Below are 16,519 nucleotides of genomic sequence, written 5' to 3' on the forward strand. Positions count from 1 at the left end.
AAATACATAATTTATTTAATCATGTTGTGTAAGCAGGCTCAATCCAATTATTCTTCCTGCTTGTCATAAACATGACATTTAACGTTTAAAGCTTTTTTCAAAACCCTTGACATGCTTTGACATGAACAAATTTGTTATTAGGATGAGGATAGCATGATCACGCCATGATCTAGCAATGTATAGGAACAAATCAACCTGCCAATAGCAATTTCCCCTGAAAATGTGTTGGCAACAGTGAACTAGATCTGTAAATGTAGGCTAAATGTAAAAAAAATCATCTGATCATGCATTATTTTGATGATAGGCCTAAAGTTCAGAGGACTTTTATTTTAAACAAAACGTTTGAAGGAAATGGAACCTCCTTCCTTCTGGTCAAACCAATTACAGTAACAAGACTGCGATCTATCTTATTTCCATCAGTAGCTTTTTAAATATTGCCCGCGGCCGCGAGGATTTCTGATCGGTGTCCACTTTAGAATGTAGATGAAGGATCGCTGACGAGAAATGGATTTGTTTATTATTCTTTGTCTGCTGTTTGTAGGTGAGTAGGCTAGACGGCCTAAACTTTTAGTGTCAATGTTGGAATATGCTCCAAATATGGTGATGAATTACTCTACTGTATCTAATTATACATGTAGGACCCCTGCCTGAACTTCCGGCGAATTTGGATTTCGCCCAGTAGCTCAGGCTAGAAACCTGCATACAGTATCTATCTCCTCTGTTCCCTGCCAGAACCTTCGGCTCCAATCAGAAACTAGCTTATCCAAAAGACGCACCGGATCATTGGTCTGATTGGTTGAAGGACTATCCAAGCATAGGAGTCATTTGAACGATGCCCATTGATCACGCCTCTTGTGCGGTAGAGACAAAGTGCAGCTTCCCCAGACTAATGTTCGATCTTAAAAGATTGAGCGTGGTATGGCGATGTGGTATGGCGATAGCCAGGCTACCAGATATGTGGCCTTATGGTTTGATTAGTGACATCAAGAAGAACAAGGCACATCATTGTACCTTAGTTCCTTAGTTTAGTCGAATCAAGGACACTCTGAAGCCAAATGACAGTTTCACTTAATCAGGTCAAACAACAGTCCTTCTGCCAGTCAAGCATACTCACAGTGTTTCAGGCGACCCCTGTACTGATATCCTAAGAGTGCTGCTAGGACCATCAGGAAGATCACTGTCACAGCTGCAATGATTCCTGAGGAACCACTACCATCTGGGTCTGTGAAGCAAGAATAGAAATGCATTTACTTTAGTCAGATGTCCTTTTGCTTGTCCAGGTGTCATGAAAGTTTGCTGTTAGTTAGGTGGTGAAAGCAGACAAGAAATTATAGGGTAGTATACAGTACAGATAGCTGACTCTTACCAAAGACCTTGATGTCGACAGAGTCTGCGGCTGGTTTTGAATGACATTGTTGATTAACCAGATTAACAATTGAATATACACAGCTGTAGGAACCTGACACATCACTACTAGATGTTTCCACAGTGAAATTAATGACAGACATCCGGACACCTTTAGAAATCTGGATTCTTTGTCCATCCTTGCAAAGGTACATGTTGAATTCACTAGACTTATGTGCAGGATTCTCAAAAGAACAGATGATTTGTAGAGGGTCTCCTTTGAGTACTGTAGTCTTGTGAAGAGAAATACGTGCTGGGTGCAGGCGCGTAGGAACCACGGGGGTCGGGGGGGTCGGGACACCCCCAATGTTGGACCCCCTTCCGAAAGAAAAACGCTGCAAAGTACAGATGTTGTTGATTACTTAGCTCAATTATATCCTCCTGAGTTACGGCCCCATAACTAAAGCTATCGGTGCGCATCGGAGGTCTTTCACATTGTGTTTTAATAATGTTTCCCGAAACGAAGCCCGTCTCAATAATGCAGCATGGAGCACTTTCTCACCTTGAGTGTCTGAAAGCTAATGTAGGCTACTCTCTCAGTCCAAATATTTAGTTTACGGCCTTCTTTCATTCTTTTCGAAATAGTTAAGAGGATAGCCTATTGTGGGTGAATACAGTAGGCCTAGTCTACGATAGCCTAAATAAGTTAGTCTTACGGCTGTCGCTTTTAAGCTTATCACTTGACGTGGCACATAGCCTAATTATCTGGTTACCTGGATTTAGCAAGTCCATACACTTCGTTCATCCTATTATAGGCTATGCTTTTAAATGTGTAACAATTTGCCTCTTATTATAATCTACACACTGTCACGACGTACATAAGGTTACGGGCGGATATGAGCAACCGAAGGCCTCGGTTGACTTAAGATAAACGGGCAGAATGCCTGTTTACAAACTACGTCAAACATGCAATAATATAACAAATGAAAAAACACAAATGAAAGATGAATAGGCTACTCACTGTATTTTGTCACAAATTAAGCAATGAGTTCGTTCGTGGCCACCTAGCGCGCAACTTACGCGCTGAGGTGAAGGCCCGACACATAGGCTAGGCTACTAATTAACACAAAGCTTCATAATGCACAAACAAACACCCCCTCAAAGTTCAGTGTCCATACGGCCAAACAATAAACATAAGAAGCCGACAGTCAAAAACGACAACGAGATCTCCCAGACACGAAAAACAATGTTTATCTCACAGTTTGTTCAGTATCGTTCCAACACTGATGCGCAAGGCAATGCAGCTTTCGCGTTCGTTAGCTGTATTCCAATGAGAAAAATCCACAAGGAAATGGTCACGGCAATGCAGCATACAGGAATCTTCTAACCACGTTACTTTGTTGAGCTGGCTGCATACAGGTAACAATAGCCACAGCGCGGGAGTCAGTTTAAGTTGTCCTAAAGACTAGCTGTGTGCGTTTTCAGGGAAAAAATGTGTTCTGAATAGCCTATGTGCAGATGTTCTTCCCAGTTCCAAAAATAGGTTAAGAAAAAGACTGAAATACATATTTTCAAAGCGGCATCTTACAGAGGGCCATTAAAACTTCAGCAATAGGTTTTTTTTTTTATCTCTTATGTGACTTATAATTCGCCCCCTTTATTTACTAATATAAAAAAAATTTGGCGCGCGCAATGGACATCATTCTTGTCCCCCCCAATGCTTACTACGTTCCTACGCGCCTGGCTGGGTGGCATAGCTCTTGGCCTTTGTTGGGATTGCAGACCATATGAACACTCTGGTTAGACATCAGTCCACTCATAACATTTCACTGGTTGGAAATTCATAACAACATGGTTCATTTCAAAGAAATGGTGAGTTCAGTGCATGGCCACAAAGCTACTGTGAACAGGAAACATGACGGTGGTGGCACAACAGTGCCAAGAAGCACTTGAACAATAAAACACGCATCTGATATTTGGATCAGATGGGGTGTTAATATAACTCATTGCTGTGTGCACCATATAGCATTCACTTCTAATTGCACGAGGGTACCAAAACACAAATTCATATACTTCCAAAATGTCCTACTTTCAGGTCAGAACTAAACACTTCACTTAAAACCATTAAATCTAAAAAAAAAGGAAAAAAACTCTTTCCTTCAGACATCACTCACAAAACCTCAAAAACACATACAGTACACTGTAGTCTTACACACTGATGAGATCAATTCAAACACTATCCAAAACTTGCTACGTGTTGCATCATCTAAGCTTATCCAGACTTGGGTTCTACTTTCAGCATCAAAATGCTTTGTGAATTAATTGTGCAAATAGTCAAGGCATATGTGGCATATATAAGTTTTCAAAAAAAAACACATGGAAGTAAAACAAAAACTGTATCTAGTCTCCCATAATGTTACCATTTTTGCAATGGAATTTAAAAAAAAAAAAAAATCAGAAATGGGAATGTTTGTACTTACCACAGTCCTCCGCATTCAAATCCTCAGCAGAAAACACTGACATAAAAAAAAGTGAAAAAGCCATAAATAAAACATAATGATTTTAGCATAATAATCATGCCATACAGTGTACAGGTTATGTATTCTACTGAGACTCACACTGGTGGAGCGACAAACATTGTGATATTTGTATTCCAGTCTAAGGCTACGCTGCTAAGGCCATGCTGGGCCACTACTACTGTAGGTCTGTTTTGATGTGATGTAAACTGGTCATGGAGGTGGATAGGCTAAGTGAACCCAGGGACGTGAAGGGGATGCGCTAGGTTTCACAGTGATATCGAGAGTGGACAATTCATCAAATAACAATCAAGGACCCAAACTATCCATTTTAAATCTATCAGGTGACCAACAACTGTTTTTGAGCTCAGAACAATGGGCAGAATGGACTCACCCTTAATGTGAATGGAATTTACTCCCTCTCCCCTCACTTCCATGGGCAAGTTCTCCTCAACAAACAGACAGCTGTAGATGCCAGAGTCTCGTGTTGTGATGTTTCTGATCATGAAGACAGCGTGAGTGTTGTTGCTGTTCCTCTCTGGTGTCTCAGGGATGCCAACGCCATTTTTGTACAGGTGGAAAACAAGATGTTCACGATATTCACGTTCAGTGATCTGGCACTGGAGCTGCAGAATGTCTCCCACAGTTAACTCAGTATTTTCCCCAGAAATGGTTGCGGGAGGGACTTCTGAGTGTGTCAAAAGGAAATTATAGTTCACATTCCTTTCAGTACCTATAACAGTCATGTCTATTGTTGAAACAATTTGTTGAATTTATGTTGCAGGTAAAATGTGTTTAAACAGTATACCTCTTTCATGTTACTCTCTGTAAATCCTTTAATTAACATGAAAAGAAACTGTTACAGTAATTACCGTGAAGTTTTATGACAACCAACTCCTTTCCTGTTGTGTTCATGTCTTTGGGTTGCATTTTTGTAGTGGAGTACACACAAGTGTATTCTCCAGAGTCCATGCTGGTGAAGTTATTCACAGCAAAAGATGTGAAATTTTCCTCAATCAGCATTTGCATGCGGATTCCAACCCCATCCTTACACAGGTACATGTTCTGAGGATACTCTGATATCTTATCATCAGATATAGAGCATTTCAGGTTCACACTGTCTCCTTTTTTTGCCAAAGTTCTTGATGCAGATATAAGCGCTGGGTGTATGATAGCATCTTTAAGTGAACAGCATTTCAGCTGTAGATTGTACACATTTGTTTACCTTTGTTCTGTATTTAGTCTAGACATGTACAGTACAGTACTTTGACTGGGAATCAACACTAATCCTGTAGTAAAAGGTATAAACTGTAAATACTGTTGTACATTTTGGTTAGTGGCATGGTTTGACATCTAGTCTCACTTGTATTCGTAGACTGACTCTCTTACCTGCATTCAACATGGTGGTCCATGCAACCAGCAACGCTATAAGCATGGACACAAAATGATAAGACAAAGCGTAAGTAAGACACACAGCATCTGAATATGCCGAACACTGATGATATGAAACAACAGTAAACAATGTGTCACATCAGAGTGTATAAATAACTAAAAAAGTATTTTGGAAACGAAAACTTACATATCACAACAACGAGAGAAGCCATTTTGCTTGCTGTGAGAAGGACAGATATTTTAACCACATCCCCACTTGTTGAGACACAGGATGTGTGATATCAAAGAGTTGTGACTGTGTGCGGGGGTATTTCTGTAAGAAATGTGCTAAAAGGATGCTGTTTGTTCTATGGTAACCTCTATGGTAAAAATAGCATGGCAGCCCCTGGTTGTCCCACTGCAGTCTTTCTATATGTGACTCTGTCTTGAACTAGTTAGGGTGGTAACATGGCCAACCAGGAGTTTGTATTCTATGGAATGTTAGGATTTAGAAGGTTGCGCCCAGCAGATGGCGGGGGCAAAACATTGATACATTTAGTCTATATATTTAATTTAATATTTAGATATATTATTTAAAATTTAAATATATTTAAATTAAAATACATTTTAATTTAATTTAATCCAAAGCAACTTACATTCATGCATGTCAATTATGTTGCAAGGGCCATTTTCCCCAGTTAAGTGTTAAGTGTCTTACTCAAGGGACAATGGTAGAAGCCAGGAATTGAACCCACAACTTTTCAGGCTGGGTCATTCCACGCCAAATCAACCAGAGCCCACGCACTTGCGTCTCAAAAAAATCTGAAAAAAATACCATGTGTGCCTATGTTACCCAGGAGACACTCTGTAAAATGTTTTTGTGCTAAGATCAATACTTTTCAAGTAACAGTCAGTTTTACAGGGGGAGGGGGGTGTCAAATTTGTTCTGCCTCTTTTTTTTGTCAAAGTTCACAAGCTCATTGCTCAAGAACTAGAATCCGTAGGAGGCTCAAATTTTGCAGGCTGGTGCATAAATAGGAATAGTATGCAGTAAAATCATTACGAGTAGTCTGGATGATCCTTCATGGTCATAGCAGTCCCTCAAAGTTGATCAACATTTTATTGGAGTTTTTGGCTGTGTTCTGTTTAGGCCTTCAGAAGACACATTTTTACTCAACATAGACTCTTGGGTTTTTTTTCTTATTGAGATAAGTAGAAACACTCTCCGAAAAAGCAATGAAGAGAAAAGAAAATCCATCAGGGACTGAACAGCAGACCTCACAAGTTTGAAAAATAAATTTGGATCTCATATTCAGAGCACCCTAACACCTTGTGGGAATATACAAAGATTTTTTTTATATTTTTTTCTATAATCTGCATTACATCTTCTTTTTAAAAACACCAATTTGACTTGTCTTATGCAAATCTTTCTTTTTCATTTCCCACCCTGAACAAGGGCAAAATGCACCATAGAGATCTATTGAGAGATTTGTTTTGTATAGAGTAACCACTAGGTGCCACTAAAATCACTGAATCACTGAAATTGCCGGTTGGGGACAAAACATATTGATCTCAATGGTGCATTTTGTCCATGTTTAGGGTGGAAAATGAAAAAGAAAGATTCGCATAAGACAAGTCAAATTGGTGTTTTTAAAAAGAAGAGGTAATGCAGATTATAGAAAAAAATATAAAAAAAAATCTTTGTATATTCCCACAAGGTGTTAGGGTGCTCTGAATATGAGATCCAAAATTATTTTTCAAACTTGTGAGGTCTGCTGTTCAGTCCCTGATGGATTTTCTTTTCTCTTCATTGCTTTTTCGGAGAGTGTTTCTACTGATCTCAATGAGAGAAAAAAAAATCAAGAGCCTATGTTGAGTAAAAATATGTCTTCTGTAAGTCTAAACAGAGCCCAGCCAAGAACTCCAATAAAATTTTGATCAACTTTGAGGGACTGCTATGACCATGCAGGATCATCCAGACTACTCGTGGTGATTTTACTGCATACTATTCCTATTTATGCACCAGCCTGCAAAATTTGAGCCTCCTACAAATTCTAGTTCTTGAGCAATGAGCTTGTGAACTTTGACAAAAATAAGAGGTAGAACAAATTTGACACCCCCCTCCCCCTGTAAAACTGGCTGTTACTTGAAAAGTATTGATCTTAGCACAAAAACATTTTACAGAGTGTCTCCTGGGTAACATAGGCACACATGGTATTTTTTTCAGATTTGTTTGAGACGCAAGTGCGTGGGCTCTGGTTGATTTGGCATGGAATGACCCGGCTACTTCCATGCTAGTCCAGCTCCTTAGCCACTACTTTAGCACTGCCCCTGCTATCTGTGTGAGAGGATGTTGTGAATGACTCATGGCAACTTTATGAACAGGTCATATAAGTAAGTTCACATCTTACTGACCAGCAGTATGAGGTCTTGAAGCCACGGACATGATGGGGGAATTGTGGTTCGGTGAAATGCTAATACAGTATGGGTAATGGACTCTGATTGTGTTATTGCATGTACAGAGAAGAGGTCATGTATCCTCTTCAGGCCCGGGATCACGAGGGGGCTTTGCCCCCCTTCAAAAACAACCCTGCCCCTTTCAAAAAACATTATGGCCCTATTCAATTTAAAGCAACACTAAAGCACTTTTCCTCTGTGGCACGCCTGCCAGCCTGGCTGGTATTTTTACAGTATATAAAACTGCATTCCCTCTGTTTTAAAGCTGCTGTTTTATAAGATGTTTTTGATCATAATTCACTGAAACTGACAGTATGCTCCGACAGAATAACAAATCAGCTGGTTTTAGAAAAATCCCTGCACTTCTGTCTCCACCTACAGTCCATTATTTGTTTTGCAAAGATCCACCGCTCCCAGTTCTTCTAGGGCTATAAGCGCAGGGCTATATGATCATTGGCAGATCTGACTGTCAATCACAATTTGTGCACAGACTCGATGGGAGGGTGCTCGGTGGTAGTGAGGGAGGGGCATTACAGTTGTACACATTCAAAATGTTGATCCACTCAATCTTGCAAACTGTAGCTCTACAGTAACTGAGATAATTACACCAACACAGTTCTGAACGCCTGGTCGGCTATTTAAGTGTTGCGGACACCAGCACCAACATGAATGTGCCGCTGCTGGTGTAGAGCTAATTATGTTACTTTTTCGAGATGAACTACCAAACCGTGAATCAATAGTATTTTTGGTGAATATGGCACAGTTCTATAAGCTAAAATGCTTCTACTAGCCATGGAATGTTTGATAAAGGAATTCCAGGTGGTATGTCACAGCACTTTGGAGCGCATATTTCTAAAAGGAGAGGTGAAATACACAAATCTGAATATGAATAAAACATGTATGCCGACTGTAGGGAGAGCTCTGCAGTGGCAAAAAATACCTGAAACTGCATGGTATACCTTTAAGCTATGGGGTATCATGGGCAGCTAGTGGTTTTTTTTTCATCTGTCCTTTTCATGGCCACATAATCAAAATGATCCAGATGATTTGAGATGCTTCAGGAGAAAATACATCTGGTTGTTAATTTAATTATCCAAAAGCTGATTTCTAATATATACATGTCAAAGACATGATAGGGAGTCACAAAGTTTTCAAAATGTTAATATGATGCAAAAATTGTCAATAATTGTCAATGCATTATTAATAAGTAGAAACAAATGCCCTAGGGCAATTGAAACATAATGCTGCCACAAATCACCATCCCTCACATGCTGTACACATTTATATATTTTTAAAAAAAAAATCTTTATTGTTAGCAGAAAACTGGACCACACAATATGTCAAAATCTGTTTTGCTGTTGAAAATAAGTGCACAATTTTTATTTTTAACAATTTTTAACGGAAAAAACAGGTATTTGAAAAAAAGGAACAATTGTGTCAAATATACGGTTCATTTGACAATCTTTAAGCTATTTTAGCCTGCTGAATTCACATTCAGCAATATTAAAGCTGCAGTTGGCAAGATATTTGTGATCGTATTCACTGAAACAGATAGTACGCTCCGATAGAACAACATAAATCAACCGGTTTCAGAGAAAAAAAACTAGCCACCTAGAGCCTGTTAGTTTTGAAAAAATCCACCGTTACCGGTTCTTCTGGCCCAATAAGCACAGGGCTGTTAGCTGGGCACAGGGCTGTCCACCAACCAGGATATACACGTTTGCCAATAGATCTAGGCCTCTCTGCGAAGTCAGCTAACTGACCTGTGACCGTTTAACGTGAATTACCCATACGACTTCAAAACAAGAAGATGATTGGTTGTAGCTGTTTTTTCCCACCCCTCTGATTGAGCCCTGCCTATGGTGAGTTCCCAGACCCTACATCTTGATGTACCAGACTTGCCAACTGCAGCTTTAAAATGTAATATTTCAGCATCAAGATAGCTAACATAGTTAGAAAATCACTATTAGTGCTAAAGTTTACAATGGAGAAATGTGAAATCCATGCAACACATACACAAATGTTTCAAAGCCTACTGATGATAAGAAACTGCATATTTTACACACTACTGGCTATCTTACAGACTATAGAATCACAAAACACTCACAATGTCACATTGAGGCCAACAGAGACATACAGGCACAAATACACACACACACACACACACACACACACACACACACACACACACACACACACACACACACACACACGTATATTATAAATGTGTATTTGCATGTGGAGCACTAAAGTCCTCGCTGGCAGGGAGACCATGGGAACCAGGAAGGAACGTAGTGGAGTCTACGCAAGTAAAATCAGTTTATCCATCTCTGAAATTCCAGAAATAGAGAGTTTATTCACCTCTCAAAAGAGTGTATTCACCAACTGCAACTTTTACCATTCATAAATTAATCATAGTGCCATTGGTGTTGTTAGAAACCTTGGACAATAACCTCCATCACCATCAAACATGTTCTGAATGCCCTTTTGAAAATCTGATTCCCGCATGGCACAGTCCACCTTACCGTGATCACAGAATTCATAGTTTACCCACCTCTTACTTCACCACTACACCACTGATGGGAACCGTTAGGGATGCCATGGGGATGCTCACACAGGGTGGCTCATCTTGTGCCTCACACACATCTGAAATGTTCCAAAAGACATGAGCAATTATGGAAGAAGGGTAATATCTGTATTTTGTCAAGTCAAATAGATAGCGTTTCCCTAATGAATCAAAATAGTGATAAACTTGATAAATTGTTAACCTTTTCGTTGACAAATACGACTACTGGCCAGAATAACCACAGCTCCTATCATAACCACTCCAACAGAGCACAGTATCCGAGAGAGGTTGTCATTGCATTGTGAATTATGCTCAGACTCTAAAACAAAATGGATAGAGATAGTATGTGTTATACAGGGAATATTCACAGGATATTTATAACATCTCTCTCTAAAAAAATGACAAAAATACTCACTGACAACTATCACCGCTGGGTGTGTATCTAGACAGATAACCAGCAATCAGTGATAATCATAGGACATTATGTATCATAGGACAATATGACATTATGACAAATGTAATGTATTTCTTTTCCTTCATTAATGTGGCCAAAAAAGCTTTAAATAATGTTTTCTCAAGGATATCACATCAGTTGATAGTCTCCTGTTTGCGTCATTCTCACCTTGAACCTGCAGGAGTACTGCATTTCTTCCACACATGTGCAATTCCGTTGCAGCCAGCAATCTCTGTGACAGCACACAGCTGTAGTTGCCTGAGTCATCTACCTGGACTCTTGCCATATGAAAACGAGCTTGTTTCTTCACAGAATCCCATATATTCACATCAGTGATGCGCTGATTCTTGCAGAGGTACGCATGAAGGATGTCTGTGTCTGGACTCTCCTCTGAAGTACACCTGAATTCCACCGCTGCCCCTTGACTTACCTTGCTGTCATCTACTGCAATTATCGCGGGGTGTAAATAATCTGTACAAAGAGAGACTTGCAGTAGTGTCTCAGTTTTTCCCAGTTAAGTGTCACCACTTCAATGATGTTCTTAAAGAAAGCTCAGGAGATGTGACTAAAGGGCCATTCACATTCACATATTAACTATAACGATTTGGCCAATATCAAATATCATTGAGAATCACTTTCAGACCGATTTTGACAATGATAAAAAGTTAATAGCCAATCGCATTTTAGCCATCACATTCATTAGCACAAGGAGAGACTTTTGTTATCGTTGGTCAGTGCGGACACTTTTATCATTTGGTTATCATTATCTTTCTTGATGTGAAAAGTGTCACCACTCTTTTGATGTTCTTAATGGAAGCTCAGGAGATGTGAATAATTGTCCACTGCAAGTTTCTAGTGTGATTGCTGGCATGCTTTATGCAGTGAATTTTGGAACGTGTGATAGTAAAATGTGATAGCCACTTGTTGATAACCACCATTCAGCTATCAAGGAACCAATCAAGGAACACCCTTGATGTCCATGCTCCTGACAAAAAAATTGTTTGTCTTGGTTTGGTCCAAACTAAATTTCACATCTACAGATTCTGGACTGTGTGTAAACACTAAACATTCGTAGATTTATTATTTTATTTTTTTTGAGTGCACAGATACAACAGACCATTGGCCTGATTTACTCAAGGTTTCTGTGTACAAAAATGTGTGTAAACTTGTTAACTTGTGTGTACATTTTGTTGTAAATATCACCGGCAAACACATATCCAAGGTGCTGTACTAATGGTGCACACTGAGGATGCTTTAAGTTCAAGATCAAGTTAGCATGTATTGTCCAACTAGTACATTTCCCCAAATTAATATGCAATATGGAACGTTTCTACGTCCATAAGTAAGTCTACAACATACTGGGAGGTGAATAAGGGAGGCGAATAAGTTAATTTAGCACACACATTGCGATTTACCAAGCCGTAAAGCAATCTCAGGAGGTTATGATCACATGTGTATGAACATGCATTGTATTAGAATTGAGGATTGTGTCTTTTAGCCGGTGTAATAACTCACCCATCACTTTGATGAAGACTGGCATGTCTCCCACTAGCTGGACTGTAGCAGGTTGATAGCTATTCCTTGAGAACACACAGCTGTAGTTCCCTGTATGGTTCAGTGTGGCACTTTTGATTGTGAAATAGACGTCACAGTTTTTGGTTGTGACCCTTTGTTGGCCGACTCCATTCTTGAGGAGGTAAACAAACACTTGCTCGTTTCCTTTCGTTAATCCATACATGCTGCACCTCAGGTCAAAATCTTGGCCTACTGTAACACGTGAAGTAGAGCTATACATCCGTGCAGGTTCTATATCTGTGGAAAAAAAAATATGAGAAGTGGATATTTTTCATTAAATTTTCCAAACTGCCTTCAAATTTTTCAATATGTTTTTTTTCCCTCTTCATGTTCAAGAGGCACTTGCCTGCGTCTTGTGCTATAACCAGATATGCCAGTGTCACTGCTGCAGTCACTGTATGTTGAAATAATCAGATTATGCAAACATCTTTAACATCTTGCTGTACAACTAACTGTTACTTTACTGCCAGTTCATGTGTGATGCATCTTTAGTGTGTTATTCTCTGAAAAAGAATATTGTACTTACTTGGTAGAGAGAAGTTTACAAACATTGTGGATTTTTTTGTGATCAAAAAAGAAGAATCTTGTCTTGTCTGCTGTGTGCAGTGATGGAAGCAAGTTAATATGGAACTGGAACTCAAGAACTGGAACCAGACCCTCAACCACCCCCCCAACCACCACACACACACAAACACACACACGCACACACACACACACACACACACACACACACACACACACACACACACACACACACACACACACACACACACACACACTTCCAGCAACAACTTGAAACTTCCTGTCAGTGTCCTTCCTTGTTCCTCCCAACACAGTTAGCCTACTAAAAAAAACTAAAACATGACTGGACTGTCAAACATGGAATTGAAACATGAAAATAAACCAGATGCTAATGCTAACTAAAACCAATCATCACCAAGGCAGGACAAGAATTGAGCAGTCTTATTTGAGGCAGGCCACAAGATCAAGCTCAAGCCTCAATCAGCTGATCTCTCAGCTGATTTCCTGTTACGTCTACAGTTTGCTAAATTAAGGTGCTGTGTCCACCAAACACGTTTTTTACAGCCAGAGCGCACTCAACCTCCTTTTCTCGGCGCTTCGATAAGTGTTTATTATTCCAAAACCAGAGACGGTTTATAACGAGAAGTGACATTGAAGAGCCGGCGCTGTTCTAAAAGTTGAATAAATTTCAACTTGAGCACTCTGAGTGCTGCGGTAAAAAACGGTCAGCGCCGAGAGCTTTTTTTCCGCCGAGGGCGCTCGGCGCAGTGAACACTGAGCTACATAGACTTTATATTGAAAATTGTCACTGTCGGCGCAAAAAACGCGTTGGACACACAAAAAATGCAGGACACATTTTTTGAAGCTGCTGCGGCCCACCTATATTCTTACTGCTTCCTCTTCTTTCAAACCATCTCTACCTAAACCTCTCCTTTCATGCTGTGTAGGCTATGACTTAGACAATATCATCTTAATAGGGTTTTTTAATTTTATTTTTTAAATGTAAAGTTATATCAGAGTCTGATGATGATATAACCTTACATTGAAACGTTAGTCATCTTAGTCAATGCATCCTAAAATAATAACAGACATCTGTATTGTATCCGCATTCTTTCACTCCACACCGTCTTGTCCTGCCCTGGTTGTACCGCATTGTTGTGGTTTGCGGAACCAATATTAATATCATGTATCAATATCAATATCATGTTTTTGTCATTGACTAGTCTGTTATGGACCCTTTGGGGTGGGTCGCTTAAAGCATCACATACAGTAGTAGGCTATATCAGAGCATATCAGAATGGTCTCATATGAGGCATGCACGTCCTGAAGCTCCCCCTCTGAAACAAGATCAAGATGACTGTGTCTTACATTTTGTGCTCATTATATAACATATACCGATAACAATAGGTGTGTGTGACATACTGCAGCATTGGCCATCAGGTAGATATAAGCAATACGGGAAGATATGGCCAAGGTTACGATTGGACATTTCGGGTGAATGTCGGAAGGCAAGTAACAGCTTAATTGATACTATTATTTAAGTGTAACATACTGGCTCAAGTACATCAAAGGGGAGACCAACGCAGTATAATAATAATAATAATAATAATAATAACTAGAAAAGCATTTCCTGAAGGAAATACCAGTGCATGGAAAGTCATTGCAAGGATTATGCTAGGGTACTGAAAGTGATTACTAAGGTGTTGCTAGGCTAATTAAAATGGTTACTATTCTATAAAAAGTGGTTACTAGGTTGGTTGCTAGGGAAATCATGTTGGTTGCTAGGGAAATCACATTGGTTGCTAAGGTGGTTGCCAGGGTGTCATTATGGAAGTGGTTGCTAGGTTGTTACTAAGTAATTATAGTGGTTGCTTTGCTATAAAAAGTGTTATTTTAAATATAGTTTTGAAAAGTTATTGAAATTGGGAGAAATAGAGAGAGTGATAGAGAAAGTCAGAGGAAGTGAAGAAAAAGAAGTGAAAGAAAGTGGGGATGACAAGTGAGCTATCCAGTTCAATGGAGAGACACACAGAGAAGAAGTTCCATTGAAGTTGCTGAAGTCAGTGAGAGAACACTGGCAAAGTTGATTCCATTCTATTTTCTTTGAAAGCTAATTATGATGTCACAAAGCCAATGTTAAGTCTATGGCAAAATTAAGTTTAGTTTTTATTTAATATCTCAAAAAGTAAAAGTCGTAGAAATATGAAAAGTAATAGACTGAAAATTTGATGCAAGAGCTACGTGACCAAGTTTGAACCAAGTTCCTACGATAAGTGGTTCAAGTCAAATTAGGGCCTGGAAGAATAATAAAAATAAAAATAATAATAAAAAGAAAAAACGAAGGAATATCAATACAGTGCATTTCCATGCACTGTAATAATAATAAAAAAACATGAATTTATTAAATAAAGTTAACATAAACTAATATTAAGAAATAACATTGTGGTGCAAATCAGTGTAGTGGTAAGTACGCAAAATGAAGTGTAAGTCAGTACAGGGAACAAAGGTAACGCAACAAAATCATATTCAAAGCCGGGAGGAGGGGTGCCGCCCCAAGCGCAGACGGAACTGGACTTAAATCTCGCTCCAAATCAGGCACACCTGGGCAAACAGGGGAAGACAGGGAAACGAGCACATCGGCACATCAGTGCAAATGGGCGGGGTTAAGACATTGAGCGGCAGGGCCGTAACATAATGGACAGCATTATTACTAAGTAGAAATAAAAGCACCAGGGCAATTGAAACATAATGTTGCCACAAACCACCCTCACATTTTCAAATTTCTGTAATTGTAAAAAAGTTTTTATTGATTGCAGAATACTGGAGCACACAACATTCTATAATATCCGTAAATTTTGCTGTTGAAAAGACGTGCATAATACTTATGATTTGAACAGGAATAGCAGGCATTTGTCAAATATACAGTTCATTTGGCATCAATCTTTAAGCTATTTTAGCCTACTGAATTTACTTATTTAAGTAATATTTCAGCATCATTATAACATAGTTAAAAAATCACTGTTATTGCTAAAGTCTACAGTGAAGAAATGTGAAATCCACTCCAACACATATACACATATTTCAAATGATAGCCTACTTATGATAAAAAAAAAACTACATATTTTACACAATACTAGCTATTTTGCAGAATCACAAAACCCTGTAGCAATGAGACAAACAGACACACACACACACACACACACACACACACACACACACACACACTCAGATATGACAAAAGTATTTGTATATGTCATTTGCATGTGGAACAATACATGGTTAAGTCCTCGCTGGCAGGGGTACCATGGGAACTGTTAGGGATGCCAAAGGGATGCTCACGCAGAATGAGTCATGTTGTTCCTCACACACATCTGAAATGTTCAAAAGGACATGAACAATTATGGGAGAAGGGTAATATCTGTATTTGTGAAGATAGTTTGTCCCTAATAGCTCATATAGTTATAAACTTAATAATTGTTTACCTTTTCGTCGACAAATACGACTACTGGCCAGAACAACCACAGCTATCATAACCACTCCAACAGAGCACAGTGTCCGAAAGAGGCTCTCATTGCATTGTGAATTCTTTTCAGACTCTAAAACAAAAATGTGTACAGATAGTCTGTGTTATACAGTAAATATTCACAGAATATGTACAGAATCTCAAAAAAATAACAAAAACACTCACCGATAGCTATCACCGCAGGGTGTGTA

General features: G+C 39.1%; 2 protein-coding genes across 3 annotated transcripts; both read right to left on the reverse strand.

The window, feature by feature from the left end:
• Positions 1 to 1,100: 1,100 nt before the first annotated feature.
• Positions 1,101 to 5,514, reverse strand: LOC134068571 (T-cell-interacting, activating receptor on myeloid cells protein 1-like). Its single transcript, XM_062524254.1, has 6 exons — positions 5,440 to 5,514; positions 5,250 to 5,285; positions 4,733 to 5,038; positions 4,255 to 4,548; positions 3,825 to 3,860; positions 1,101 to 1,222 (listed from the first exon to the last, which is right to left on the reverse strand). Exons 1-6 carry the CDS (start codon positions 5,462 to 5,464, stop codon positions 1,101 to 1,103), a joined length of 819 nt encoding a protein of 272 aa, XP_062380238.1. The 5' UTR covers positions 5,465 to 5,514.
• Positions 5,515 to 9,053: 3,539 nt separating this feature from the next.
• Positions 9,054 to 12,939, reverse strand: LOC134068844 (uncharacterized). 2 transcript variants are annotated; one of them, XM_062524630.1, is made up of 8 exons: positions 12,810 to 12,939; positions 12,630 to 12,677; positions 12,224 to 12,520; positions 10,877 to 11,179; positions 10,670 to 10,696; positions 10,457 to 10,573; positions 10,243 to 10,334; positions 9,054 to 10,018 (listed from the first exon to the last, which is right to left on the reverse strand). In XM_062524630.1, exons 1-7 carry the CDS (start codon positions 12,832 to 12,834, stop codon positions 10,246 to 10,248), a joined length of 906 nt encoding a protein of 301 aa, XP_062380614.1. In that variant the 5' UTR covers positions 12,835 to 12,939; the 3' UTR covers positions 9,054 to 10,018; positions 10,243 to 10,245. The 2 variants fall into 2 exon arrangements, with proteins under 2 accessions (XP_062380614.1, XP_062380615.1); XM_062524631.1 differs by lacking the exon at positions 12,630 to 12,677.
• Between the last annotated feature and the right edge of the window lie 3,580 nt (positions 12,940 to 16,519).

The sequence above is a fragment of the Sardina pilchardus genome, chromosome 21 (genome assembly GCF_963854185.1).
Source record: "Sardina pilchardus chromosome 21, fSarPil1.1, whole genome shotgun sequence".
Taxonomy (NCBI): Eukaryota; Metazoa; Chordata; class Actinopteri; order Clupeiformes; family Clupeidae; genus Sardina; species Sardina pilchardus.

Bases quoted from the DNA above. Each gene is read 5' to 3' on its own strand.
- LOC134068844 (XM_062524630.1), bottom strand. From the start codon at position 12,834: ATGTTTGTAAACTTCTCTCTACCAA. The intron at 12,521-12,629 runs GCAAGTGCCTCT...TTTTTTCCACAG, and splicing joins GGTTATAGCACAAGACGCAG to ATATAGAACCTGCACGGATG. The intron at 10,574-10,669 runs GTGAGTATTTTT...ATTTTGTTTTAG, and splicing joins CCCAGCGGTGATAGTTGTCA to AGTCTGAGCATAATTCACAA.
- LOC134068571 (XM_062524254.1), bottom strand. From the start codon at position 5,464: ATGGCTTCTCTCGTTGTTGTGATAT. The intron at 5,286-5,439 runs GTAAGTTTTCGT...CCATGCTTATAG, and splicing joins TTCTCTCGTTGTTGTGATAT to CGTTGCTGGTTGCATGGACC. The intron at 4,549-4,732 runs GTAATTACTGTA...TGACACACTCAG, and splicing joins GGTTGTCATAAAACTTCACG to AAGTCCCTCCCGCAACCATT.